The sequence below is a fragment of the Bos taurus genome, chromosome 16 (assembly GCF_002263795.3).
Source record: "Bos taurus isolate L1 Dominette 01449 registration number 42190680 breed Hereford chromosome 16, ARS-UCD2.0, whole genome shotgun sequence".
Lineage (NCBI taxonomy): Eukaryota > Metazoa > Chordata > Mammalia > Artiodactyla > Bovidae > Bos > Bos taurus.
Window position 1 is genome coordinate 70623197 of NC_037343.1, and position 13969 is coordinate 70637165.

The 13969-nt window shown below is 51.0% G+C and overlaps 1 protein-coding gene across 3 annotated transcripts in view; it reads right to left on the reverse strand.

The window, feature by feature from the left end:
* The window catches only part of VASH2 (vasohibin 2), a 40856-nt gene that overhangs the window by 24430 nt on the left and 2457 nt on the right, over positions 1-13969 (reverse strand). For 2 of the 3 annotated variants that reach the window (NR_198880.1, NM_001434987.1), the window contains exons 3-5: positions 6778-6866; positions 2336-2392; positions 1512-1586 (exon numbers count right to left, since the gene is read on the reverse strand). Coding sequence is in view for 2 of the 3 variants with exons in the window: in NM_001434987.1 (NP_001421916.1) it covers positions 1512-1586; positions 2336-2392; positions 6778-6866 (221 nt within the window). In the remaining variant the exon portion in view is untranslated. Of the gene's footprint in view, positions 1-1511; positions 1587-2335; positions 2393-6777; positions 6867-12908; positions 13243-13969 lie in introns of those variants that run through there. The other variant, NM_001079611.3, reaches the window with a different exon arrangement.

The following is a 13969-nucleotide window of genomic DNA, read 5'->3' on the forward strand; positions in this document are numbered from 1 at the left end:
CCTCCTCAGTCTCTGTCACGGCTCCTTGTGTCCAACTAGAGCAGAAAACCCTGGGATGTCATCCTTGAAACCACGGCCACCCCTAACGCCCACCGCCCGCAAGTTTCTATTTCCAGTGAGGACCCTCCTCCTGAGCGCCACAGTCTAATACATGACCCGATGCCCCACAGGCACCTCCAATTCAACATGTCCAAATCGGAACTCACCTCCCCGTAACTCTGACCCTCCTCTGTCAGTCCTCCCCGTGGACGGTGGCATTACTATCCCATCACTCAATTTGCCAAACCAGAAATGCAGAGTCATGGCCTCTCTCCTCTAGCTCCGCACATATGAGTCCCCGCGTGGGGCTGAGGACACGTCCAACTCCCCTCCTCGACCTTCACGGCTACGTCTGAGTTCAGGTCTGCGCCCGAGTCTCTCACCTTCCTCCAGCCCATCTTCCACAGATGGTCGACTCATCCAGAAACCTGTACTCGTGGACTTCCTTCTGCATCAACGCCGGCTAATTCTCAGTCCCTGAGATCTTCTGAAACTGTCCCCTCAAAGCCATCCCCATGGCCAAGATCACAGTTCAAGCACCGCCATCCCCCTAAGGGAACGGCTCCCTGAGGGAACGGCTCCTCACTGGCGTCGCAGATGCAGTCTCACCTTCCCCAGCTGCCCTTCTGTCTGCCCCAAGAACTGTCTCTCTGGAGTGCATGCTCATCGTGTCCTGTCTCTGCTCCAGAGATTTCGGCAGGGCTGCTCACTGTCTTTGGAAAAAGTCACCCTTCTCAGCACGGCACTCAAGGACCTACTGTCCTAACCTGGGGCCACCTCTCGATCTCATGTCTGGCTGTGTTCCCTTGGCCAGTTCACCCAAGCCGTCCGTCCCGGGATGGGGAATTTCTCTGCTTTTCTACCAGATCACGTTCTACTGCTGCCACCACTAAGAAGTCAAGGGTCATCACGGTTATTCTGGATCGTATTTCCCCTCCGGCTGAGGAGCCAGGCGCCTAGTGGAAAACGGAATGGAAAGTGTGAAGCGTCCAGACCCTGGTTTCAGCCTTATGTCCTGTAGGGTCAGGACACTGCCACCAGGCAGTCCACATGGTGGACTGCCCCTCCACAGTCCATGCTGAGAATCTTCCTGCAGATGGGTTTGAGTAATCCCATGGGCATGTCCTTCCTGTTGCAATGCCAGGTAAATGCAAAAAAATAATGACACACGCTCTCGCTAGTCCCCCCGAAGCTAGACTTCTCCTCGCAACTAATGCGGTCTGGCCTGGGAGCCAGCCTCGAAGCAGGCTTCAGCTCACAGGTTACACTGAAGATGGCCGAGCAGCCGAGCTCTGATTTGGTTCAAGTCCAGATGGTGAAAGTTCAAGAGAAGCACCAGCGGAGCTTGACAGTTTCCTCCACGCAGATGACCAGCATCATCTCTGAGGACCTAGGATGTGAAAGGCACAACCAGCCCAGAGTGATGCTACCATCTACAGAGCACATTTAAACTCACATCCCTTAAAGGATACATGCCCAGGATGACAGCTTCAAGGCATTTGATAGGCAGGGACTCCCGAGTCATTTCTTTCGCTGTTTCCATTAACCTGTAGGGTAGAGCACAAGGAAGGATCTCAGGTTCCTTTAATTATGCGGTTGGTCTGTGTGTCAGCCCACAAGTCTCCACGCTAGGCCCAGCATGCAGGAATACAGAGGGAAAGGGGAGAAATGGCCTTGCAGGAGGATGGAAAAGTACTTGGCAGAACTAAAATTCCTAAATTCTCCACTCCTCTCTCCAAGAGGTAGTTTTGGGAGGTTGTGTGCATGCACGCTAAGTCACTTCAGTCATGTCCGACTCTTTGCGATCCCAAGGACTGTAACCCACCAGGCTCCTCTCTCTGTCCATGGGGATTCTCCAGGCAAGAATACTGGAGTGGGTTGCCATACCCTCTTTCAGGGGATCTTCCCAAACCAGGGATTGAACCCGGGTCTCCTGCATTGGTAGGTGGGTTCTTTACCACCAGCGCCACCTGGGAAACCCTTTGTGAGGTTAGTGCCCCTAATCCACAGTACCCTCCCACTAACCCAGGACAAGGGATGTTACAAGGAAGCAAGTAAAAAAGGCCACATAAAACAAATTTCATACGCCTCCCCCATCCCTGAGTTAGTCTCCACCACTGAGCTTGGCTGTCCAGAGTGGCTCAGACCTCAGTCTCACCTGGTCCTGGGGCAGCCCCACCCTCACCCCTTATGGGCCAGAATGTTTGAGCACTGGGATCAAGGACCAAGAGTGGGAGAGAAAGATGACAGCTCTTAGAAGCACAGTCTCCTGGTCCATAGACCATGCACCACTTACCCACTCAGTGGTCTCATCTTCCTAATTTCAAAGAACTGGGTCCCTGTATGATTGTATCTGTGTGAAGTATGTAAAGGGAAAGTGACAGAAAACTCCAACGGTCCCAGTAATCCCACAGAGGAAGCTATGTTTGATGTCTCGAAGGGATGAGGGAGTCGGGGCTTTCTAGGTGTCCAGTAGCCAGAATATCACCAACAGCATCTTCCTCCTCACTGACCTGCCCTGGAGGCCCCAAAGCACCCTGGAACTTCAGACTAGCTCTTTTCAATATTCTCTGTATTTTGTTGACTACATGTCTTAATTCACCTACTAAACTACAATCTCTTTGAGAGTTGGGACTGTTTCTCTACCATCTTTGTATCACCCTAAAGCATGGCACAAGTCCAACATATTCCAGTTAGCAAAACGTATTAAATATGAGGGATAAGTGAATGGCTGGGTGGACGGATGGATGGATAAGTGGGTGGATGCAAGGAAGGCAAGAAGAATGGGGTTGACAGAAGAGTGGTCAGGTGGGACTTGCCTGGATATTCTTAGATCCAACATGCCACAACCAAAGACCCTGTGGCCAAAACTAAGAACAGGCACAGACAAATAAATCATAAAATAAATACTAAAAACCAGAAGACAGGATAGGTGGATGGATGAATGAAAGGTTGGCTGGCTGGCTGCAGACAGAAGGGTAGGTTCATGGCTGGATGGCTGGATGGATGGAAGGGTGAGGCATGGAGGCCAGGTAGATGGCAGCAGAGTTTCTCAAGAGCAAACTGACTGCAGCAGAGTTTTCTGGGGAGACATCTCTTCCATGTCCCGTCTGACTGACACTGGCATGGATTATTAAATCTGAGGAGACTGACACCATTACCCCCACAGGGGTTTAGCTGGTTGCCCACAAGGTTTCAGAGACCTGCAAGCCCACATGAGCTCATTCGGAAGGGGACCAGAGATTCTCTGATAGCAGGCTCTCTTGATACTGGATCTTGATTTTTTCTGAACCTAAAGAAAAGTTACTTTCTGTTTCTCTTTTTCGCCTCCAACAAAATCCTACAGGAAAAGTGCGTATTGGGAAGGTGCCAATGAAGCCTGAACCTGTAGCCCAGGAGTGGAGTATGAGGTTAGACGCGTGCCCTTACAATGGTACAGGCAGCTGCAGAGGGAAGCAATGATCACCTCAAGGCATTGCACACCCTCCTAAGAAGGGCTGGGATTCCTGTCTTGGCAAAGACGTGCTTGGCCCCTAGGACACGAGCGTGTTTAACAACCTCCTGGAGAGTCTGTGATAAGCAGGTTCTGGGCTCCACCTCTGGCGATTCTGATTTCAGGCCATGGTCTTGGCCCTGGATGTTATTCAGTCACCCCATCTGGGACTGATGAGGGGTTGGGGGAGGCAGGGGATGATTTTAAGAGGCTCAACTGTTGGGAAATTACCAGCATGAGCCATAAGAATAACCCATAACAATAAAGGCCCGCTCAGCTTTTAAAAATACAATATACAAAACCCTGAAGGTAATAGGAAAATAAAGGGCTCCACAGTCTCGTTGTAAAATGGTTTTTCACTTTACCAAAGATTTCATTCAAACAGTGAGATTCCTGGTATATTTAAAGTGTTAGTCGCTTAGCCGTGTCCAACTCTTTGCGACCCCATGGACTGGAACCCGCCGGGCTCCTCTGTCCATGGAATTCTCCAGGCCAGAATACTGGAGCGGGTTGCTGTTCCTTTCTCCAGGGGATCTTCCTGACCCAGGGATCAACCAGGGTTTCCTGCATTGCAGGTAGATTCTTTACCTTCTGGGCTTCCCTGGTGGTTCAGACAGTGGTTCATTCTTCTGCAGGAGACCTGGGAGGAGACCGGGGTTCGATCCCTGGGTTGGGAAGATCCCCTGGAGAAAGGAACAGCAACCCACTCCAGTATTCTGGCCTGGAGAATCCATGGAGTATAAAGTTCATGGGGTCGCAAAGAGCTGGACATGACTGAACAACTTTCACTTTTCACTTTCTTTACCTTTCTTTAGCCACCAGGGAAGAATGTAAAAGTAGAATGCAACAGGCAAAAGTTCTATTTATATGCCGAGATTTCTCTCCGTGCTTATATCTAGTTTATACATCTAGTGCATAGAGTGAGACCAATCTATAATAAAAAAATAATTAAGAAAAATTTACCTGACCATCCTTTCTCAGTCCCTTACAGTTATCAGCCCTGAAAATGGGCTGGGGAGGAGAACCTCCAGTAAACGGCTGCTTTCAGAGACAGAGAGACCTCACCCTCAGAAGGCTGCACCCCACACAACAGAGCTCAGGACTACAGATTTCATGTCCCAGAATCCTGTGCGAGGCCAGCACCCCTGTTGGCCAAGGCTGTGAGGCTGACAGAAGGGAAGGCAGGATTCACCCTTTTGCATCCCCAGCTGAGAACCTGCACAGTCAGGGCTGGCCCCAAGTGGTCCCCATACCCTAGCACCAGTCCTTGCGTCCAGGACAAAGCACTAGGAAGGCCCGTGGAACTGCAAAATAAAAGGCTGGTCAGAGGGTAGAACAGGGAGGACACTCCAATGGCAAGGTGACCCGGAACCTGATCCCGGCAGCACGGGGCATGTTTTCGCTTCTCTGGCCCTCTCTGCAGTCACCGATCCAGGTCAGCGACCATCACAACGGGTCAGCGAAGAGAAAAATGAAAAAGCAGATCCTTCAGGACTGAGAGTGTGCTGCAGGGTTTATGGGAGAAAGAGCAGTTATATGTAAAGCACATGCAAACGTGCCCCCACAATGCATTTCTCCCCAGGCTTATCCTCTTTAATCTCCAGCCAGATGATCCTTGTGAAGACCCTCTCCTAAGTAGAAGGGACCTGCTTAGTGGCTCAGTCGTGTCTGACTCTTTGTGACCCCAAGGACTGTGGCCCACCATGCTCCTCTGTTCATGGGATTTCCCAGGCAAGAATACTGGAGTGGGTTGCCATTTCCTCCTCCGGAGGACCTTCCCAACTCAGGGATCAAATCCAAGTGTCCTGTGTCTCCTGCATTGCAGGCAGATTCTTTACCTGTCAGGGAAGCCCCAAGTAGAAGTGGGGTGGGCAATTCTAAGTTCTAATTTCCATCACCTTCTGGAATGTTCTGTGAGGAGTCAGTCACATCCAGGAAGGCTCAGCTCTTGGGGCTCCAGGTGGACTCTGACAAGAGTTTATGCTTTTGGGCCAAAGGGAGCTCCCCACGCGAGTTCCCAATTCGGTGATCAGCACTGAATCAGACGGCCTTCCCTGGGCTTGGGCTGTCAGCCTGAGCCTTGGAGGCTGGTGCTATCTTCTAATCCCTAATATTACTTTAGGATTCTACTGGGAAAATAACACACAGGGAGTTCACAGTCTGTGAAGGAACTGAGAGGGGTCACCCAACCAAGGGGCCGTTCTCATCTGCTAGCACCCTTCCCTTCAGGGCAAACACATAAGTCCACAGGACAGCTTCTTGCCCGTAGCAGAGAGGGGAGGCCTCTTGCGGGGCAGGCGGGACATGTGTGCAGTGCCCTGTGAAATCCTCTCTGCTAAGCTCTCTGTCTTTAGGGAGGAAGGACAGAGGTGAGCCGAGGCCTGACCTCATGGACCATGTGCTGGGGGCCAGGATAGCGGCAGGGAGCCCAACACTGGCTGAGCCAAGATGCTCCCTGACTCACTCAGGCAGACAGCCCCTCCCTCTCATTGACATTGTTCTCAGCCCGGCTCCCATCTGACCCCTATCCCGGATAAAGCACCAGCCGCGGCAAGGGGACCATCTGACCCGCCCCCTTGGTTCTTACACCACAGCTCACGCAGGTGCTCAGAACTGATCTAATCCTGACTGCAGACACTCCTTAGATCAGAGGAGAAAAGAGAGCCACGGCTGGCTGGTCTGTACCCAGCTGGGAACCACAAGGCAACTTGGCTCTTCTTCAAACTCACGCCAAGTGGAGGGGACCCCAGCCCAGAGCCACACTCACTCATGCAGAGCAAGAGTACCAGGTGCGAAAGGCAGCACCGGATGGGCTTCTTGCTGATGATGCGTGGTCAGCATCAGGCCAAAAAGAGAGAGGAAAGAAAAGGAAGCAGAAGACTAGAGGGAAGAGAGAAAAGGAAGCTGGCATTGGAAGAAAGATGGAAGGAGCCAAGGATGACTGAGAGGGAGGAGGGAGAGAGAAGGAGGAGCAGTGCCCGCCCCTGGCCGCCCCTTGCCGGCTGCCCCACACCCTGCTTAAAGGGAGAGGGTCTGAGCTTAAAGGGAGAGGGTCTGAGCATCACAGCGATGGCCCTCCAGTGTCACCCCTAGGCTCTCACATCACGGCTTCCCTCCGTCCCTGGCCTCATCAACCTCACACCGCATTTGCTGACCATCTGCGAACAGACAGGCCATCAGACTTGCGATCACCATGCCCATCCCCTTGGCTGGGTCGTCTCCTCTGACCCCGGTCGGAAGGATACTGTAGTGTCTTCATGTAGTTCTGGATCGCCTGGAGCCAGTCTGGGATCGTCATTGACAGCCTGTAGTTTGGAACCTGGGGTATTGAAGGCTGCAGAGAAATAGACAGAGATGGTCGTATCAAGGAGATGCTGTGGAGCCCAGTGCCTCAGGGTGGACCAAGGGTCAGGACCACTGCAGAGCTGCTCCCAAGCTCAGCTGGCCACCCTGCCCCGGGCACCCATTCAACTGGTGCCTCCAGGATAAGGTCTCCCCAGACCAGTCAGTCCCCTGCCGACGTCCTCTGTGTTCCCTTGGCACACAGCCTGCCCTGGGTCGTCGCAAGGGCTCCCTACGGCTCTCTGCGTGTTGCGTGAACACGGCCCGTCTCCCTGCGGGAGCCTCCGCTCTTCTTGAGGCCAAGGGCTATGCCCTGTAGTGTCCCACCCTCCCCTCCCAGGCAGGGTGTTTCAAGGTGCTCCATTAATCCTCACACTTCGACTGCACGACGACACTTTTCTGCGTGGCTGGGGTAACCTGTGTTCTTCGCCAGGGCACCTCTGAATACATGATGGTGCCCCAAAGGAGGCAACATGGCTCTGCACCTAGCGTTTCTCCCCCACACCACCCCCTGCACTGCCTGTGGCACCCCTTCCCTGAATCTAGCCCCGAGCGGATTCGTAAGGATGCCCCTCTTGTCTCAACTCTTCCCAGGGAAGGGCATCCCTTCCAACTCAGGAGCCGTCTTACCTTTTGACCCCTCCTGGCGGCCAGTCTCCCCTGCACTTCCTAATCTGCCTCTAGGTCAACACTGAGTGTCTGAAGGTCTTACCCTCCGCCGGGAAGAGAAGGGAGCAAAAGCACCCAGGACAGGCAAGTGGGAGGTAAGTGCCTCTTCTTAGGAACTTAGAGCTGAGACGGCGCTCAGCTCTGAGCCACCCCGCCGACCAGGCCAAGACTGAAAATAAGCAAGTGCTTCTAATCCAGTCACTCCTGGGAAGAAAGGGGGCAGTTTCTCCTTTACTTTCCTTCTAACCTTGGCCTCTGGTGGGGAGACGCAGGGACAGGGCCTGCCAGCCCATGCGGGCTGGCAGCTCCGGCAGGAGGGAGAGGAGGCCTGCGTCGCTTAGGGAGGAGCAGAAGGGGCCACAGGTCAGATTAGTTCCACTCTCGAAGAAAACAGGGAAAGGGAGACCCTGGGGACGGAGTGCTTAGCTGATAGAGGGGAAGCCACTGGTGAAATAGAGGGGAAGCCACTGGTGAAGAGACTTGGGGGCAGAGCTGGACAGCCTGTGGGCACCAAAGCCAGACACGGCCCACGAAGGTCCCTGGTTCTGCCCCCAGCTCTGCAGGCTCAGGCCCTACATCCAAGCTGGAGGGCGCAGGGCCTCTGGGCCTGAAGCAGGAGGTTCTTCGAACTTCTACACCTTCCATTGCTTTTATTTAAAACAGAATTAGCCACACATCCTATTTCACAGCCAAGGTGCAATGTGTGTGTGTGTGTGTGAGAGAGAGAGAGAGAGAAAAAGAAAATGTGAGACTGGGAGTGCACACGCTCACACAGCTGTTCTGCAAACATTTTGCTTACAACATATCAACTCAAATCACATTCCTGTCATGGAGAGTCATTTTTGGGAGCAAAATGTTCCCATCTGAACATTTGTTTACATGGTCCTCCCCACAACCCCCTGGGGGTCAAAATACGAAGCGTGTCCTTGTGTTTCTGCCCTAGCAAACACGGGGAAGCTTGTCCCTGGTTTTTTTTTTTTTTTTGCAGTAACATCCACAGATCTACCCACACCCGGAATTCTGTGTAAGAAGGTGCCAGAGCTTTCATACAAAAGTGAGGAAGCAGGGGAGACGCAGACAACCATTTCTGTTGCGCCTCCTGTGTTTTGAGCTCTGGGCCAGGTACAAAGCGGGAGGTGGGACAGGCACCAAAAGGGCAGTGGCAGAGTTCATGAAGCCACGGGCAGAAAGCGGGGTTGGTACCTAGTTAGTAGAAAAGCTGGCAAGCACGGGAAAACGCCCCACAGAGTCACCAGCCACCTGAGGGATCCCCAGAGGTACGTCCCTTGCCCAAAGCCCTGAGGAAGCCAGAGCCACTTGGTTCTGAGTCAGCTTTTGGGGCTGACCACCAAGTGATTTCAATGCCCCCAAGCCCGATGGAGCCCGCAAGGGCCGGATGCCGGGGGTGGGAGTCAGGGGGCAGCTGGTCTTCAGAATAGCAAGCCCAGTGGCGCCCAAGGGCTTTTCAAAACAGCTGCCCGCTTACCTCAGCCCCAGCTGAGAGCGAGTGCAGGAGCCTCGGCCACATTCCCCAAACCCCAGCTGGGGACTGCCGAGGGGATGAGGTCATCTGGCTGCAGCCCACCCTGCCGTCTGGGACAGCTGGCGGGGGGCTCAGGCTGGGTCAGCCTCCGGCCGCCCATGCCCCCACAGGCCAACGGACGGCAAACCAGGCAGGCTCCTTGCAGGGTAATTATGAGTCCCTGCTTTCTCACCTAACTGCTGTGGACCCTGGGCAAGCTGCCCCCACCTCTAAGCCTCCAGGTCCCTCTTGATAAAATAAGAAAGAATACCATCTACTTCAGACCTTCCAGGCTGGCGGTGAGGATTATATGACCTAATGTAAAAAGCAGGCAACTTGGGGCTCGGCGCATGGGGCTCTTTAAGTGTTAGCTGTCCTAATCATTATTCATCAACGGTGTGTTTTCAGGGGTCTGGACGGGGGGGTGAGGAGTCTGAATGGTGTCCACTTTTCAGGAACTGGATAACAGATTCAGCAGAGTTTGAGCCCCTGGAGGCTCAACTCAGGAGCATCACAGAGATGCCTTCTCAGCCTGAAGGAAGAGAATGAAAACGTCCATATCCCCCTGTGGATACGTGGGGGCCATGCGTTACTGTCCATAATTCATGAAGAGTTCACACTTCGAAGAAGTTAATAAAACTCTCTGGGCTTTCATGAAGAGAAAATGGCCCCAGGGACTTCCCTGGGGGTCCAGTGGCTAAGACTCTGTGCCCCCAAGGCAGGGGGCCTGGGTTCCATCCCTGGTCAGGGAACTAGATATCACATGCCACAATTAAAGAGCCAGCAAGCGCCAACAAAAGACTGAAGATCCCAAGTGCCACAGTTAAGGCCTGGTGCAGCCTAAATAAATACGTGAATATTTTTAAAAAGAAAGAGATTCTGTAAAACAATTATCCTTCAATAAAAAATAAATTAAAAAAAATAGTCTCTTTAAAGTATATGGTCAGGAAGGTAATATAGGTAAGCTTACAATAAAAACAGGCACATTTGTATTTGCAAAAAAAGAAAATGGCCCTGATGGACACCCAAGTGTCCATCAACAGATAATGGGTGAACATAATGCACTACACAGGCCACGCATTCCTACGCAGCCTTAAAAGGAAGGGACATTCTGACACTTGATATATAAGCCAGAACTTCAAAGACATGATGCTAAGTGGAATAATCCAGTCACAAAAGGACAAATACCGAATGATCTCTCTTATATGAGGTTACTATGGCTGTCGAATTCATAGAGCCAAGGAGTAATAGAAGTGTGGTTGCCAGGGGCTGAGGGAGGGAAAAATAAGAACTCAGTGTTTAATGGGTACAGAGTTTTAGCCGAGGAAGAAGAAAAACTTCTGTAGACGGAAGGTGGTAGCGGTTGTACAACAATGTGAACCTACTTACAGTGTAAATTACATGAGTTAATATCCTTCATTCGTGAAGTTAATTGTAAGTACATGTGAACTTACATGTAACTAATGTAAGTAATTCATGTACTTAATTGTAAGTACAATGTGAACTGTACACTTAAAATGGTAAATAATATGTCCCCACAATTTTTTAAATGACCATGAAAAGACAGTTCACAAAGAAATGCAAATAGTGAATAAATATTTTTTAAATGTTCCAGTGCACAATTTAAGAATGAAAAATTAAAGCCACTGCAGAATATCATTTTTTGCCTCTCCAATAAAGAGAGATATCTTGAAGTGTGGATACCCAGTCCTGGTAGGATGCTCTCCTGTGGCATGATGGGAAAATTAACTGGTACAGCCTTTTCATGAACAGCCCGGGGAACGCTCCTTTTTCTTCTCATCCTTGACTGGGGTCCTGAGAGTCTCTCCTGTTATTTTCCTGCCCCAATTCACCCAAGACTTCAACCTAGATTTATCCTGTCCCTGTCAAGTCCCTCCTGCCAACTGCATCCAAGTTTCTCAAGCCACATCCCAGCTGAAGAAGGCTGAATCTAGAGGGCACAAATCTAAACCACCCCCTCTAAGAGCTCCTACCACCGTAGGCACTGTGCCTACAGTCAGGGGGTGGGGGAAGGGGGGTGGACAGGAAGACCGTTGTTCAAGAAGAAAAAGGAAACAAACCACAGGCCAGCTTTTGCAGACAGGCTCTCTTTCACTCCATCCTTGCCAAACGCAATGACCTGTCAGAAGCATCCAAGGAGCAAAGATGTGGACAGACACCAGTATGTGTCATCCCCATACATCACCATGTGGCGAGAAGGAGGAGCCAGGAAAGGAGCCAGGAGGCAGCGAGAGCCCCGGGCACCACGAGTCTTTGACAAGAAAGTACAGAGAGAAAGCACAGCCTTTTGCCATCCCTGCCCTGGCAATATACCATACACTGTGCAGGTTCCAGGCAGAAGAATCTTCTCTGGCAAGCTGGAGGGGAGCACGGAACACCACTCTTGAGCCCAGGCTGGGCCCCAGAAATCTGCTGATGGTAACCTGGTATGAAGGTCAGGGGTCACATCCTCAGGCTGAGCAGGAAGTGGGGACTGATGGTTTGGAACGCAGGACAGGGGAGAAAGTGAGCTGCCCATGTGTGCCAGCAGGCGACAGGAGGAGCCCTGACTGCAGCAAAGCCTGGCTCCACAGCCCTCACCCTTCTTCACTCAGGCCAAGCGGAGTCCACTAAATGTGAATTATGTCACAATTTGGGATCAACGTGAGGATGAGTTACAAAAACGTGGCGTCTGCAAGAAACGGCTTGATGTTTCCCGCTGAATCCATCTGCTTGTCTGCCCCAGGAGAGTTGGGCTCCAGGCAGTCAAGAAGCAGGAGGTGCTGACTCCTAGTTGGCTCAGCTGATTTTTTCTGAGCCAGCCATCTTCTCTGCTTCTCCTTCCCAACCTTGATTATCAGCCAACTAACTCGTGCTGCTTTCTTGCACTACCCCTAAAAAACCCTGGCTTTCACCTAGTCAGCTGGAACTTCAGAGCCAGTAACCAGTAGGGCAGAGGCCCACAGTCACACATTTAGAAGGAGGATCGCAGAGCAGGAGACACCTGTCCCCCCCTTCCCCAGTGGGGGCACCTGGATCTCTGGACAGAACTTACTAACAGAATGCCTGTGGTCAAAGGAAGTGTCATTCAGTCCTCCTTTTAGGTCTTTGACACTTTACCCTGCTCACTTCTTTTCTTAATCCATATTCCATATTCAATTGTCAAAAAAAAAAAAAAAAAGGTTTGTTGTTTAGTCACTAAGTCATGTCTGACTCTTTTACAACCCCATGGACTGTAGCCTGCCAGGCTCCTCAAGGGATTTCCCAGGCAAGAATACTAGAGAATGTTGCCACTTCCTTCCCTAGAGGATCTTCCCAACTCAGGGATCGAACCCACAGCTCCTGCATTGGCAGGCGGGTTATTTACTGCTGAGCCAACTGGGAAGCCCACCAAAAGGTTAATCTCCCTGAAACTCTCCAACTTTTCTACCACCACTCCCCCCTACCCCCTGCTTCTGTACAAATTCCTCAGCAAGACATGGATTTGATTAAAAGAGAAAAGGACTTGGCCCCAGAGGAGAAACTCTGCTGAGCTGAGTGCAGGTATAGCCTTCGAATCAGAGGTTCCTGGAAGCGGGAGTTTTCGAAGCTATTCCCTCAGCTCAGTGCTCTGTGGTGACCTAAATGGGAAGGAAATCTGAAAAGGGGATATATGTATACATGTAGCTGATTTACAACACAACATTGTCAAGAAACTATATGCCAATACAAATTTTTAAAAAAGAAAAAGCTGTTCCCATCCCAGGGCCTGTGCAGAGTCAGAGTTTGGGGGATGTCAGAACCAGGAGAGAGGGGATGCTACAGCGGGGCTGAGGATGGAGAAGCAAGCATCATGATACAACGTAGGAGAGAAAAGTGAAGTTCTTTATTTAGATTCAAAAAGCCGATGCCCACGTTCAGGCTGGGGTTGTCCTGGCTTGGCAGAAGCCCTCATATGACCTTAGTATTACTGTGAAAGTACAATATGATATGGCCACTATATTAAAACAAAAAGAAAAGAAAAGAAAGAACAGTCTTTTTTAAGAACCCAGAATTCAGCCTCAATAATGGAAGTATCAAAGTACAGGTCTCCGGATGTAGTGGTGTACGTTCTAAGCTGCTCAGACAGCATTCAGCATATTGTGTTTCATATTGTGCTTGCTTTCCGGGACTGACTGATGACAAAGTAGCAACTGTCCTAGAAAGAGGACAAGGAAAGTGAGTTGATCTGGGAACTATGATACATAAAAAAGAAAAGATGAAAGGAACTACCTGTGGACAAAGACGATTAAAGGAAGATGCAGAATAGTCCAGTGTCCCTCTGTTATTGCACACATCACCGGAAACCTGAAGATTAACGGGTCATAACCCCATAGGATTTGAGACTTGGAAAGAACTTTACACCCTACCTGATCTAATCCCATTTTACAGATGAGAAAACGAAGGTGGGAGATTTTTAAATGAGTGATCTAGGTCACGAAGCTAGAGGTAGCACAACCAGGACTAGGATTCAGTAGCTTGATTTTTGACTCCAAGTCCTTCCCTCACTCCAAGAGAACCATCTCATAACATTCAAGGGAGCTGTGAGTAGCATAGGAAGGCCATGTGTGCTCCCCTTTGCTTCTTGACCAGAAGAACTGTTGATGACACGTAACTGGGGAGGAAGGGTGGGGACGGACTTCTGTTCCCAGTTTAAGAGTTCCCTAGTAAGCAAAATCTGGCCAGGCCTGGAAGCTGCTCTGTGAGGTAGCGAGCCCTCCAATCCCAGGAAGTCTTCAAAAAAAGGGAGGGTTTTTGCTGAGAGGCAGGGATTAATCTCTACCAACGCTGACATTCTCTGATTCCTATAGAGAAAGGGGGTCCCCACGCACAATGTCAGGAGAAGGATGAAGTCACAGTTAGAAGCAGGGTGGGTGCTGAGGGTG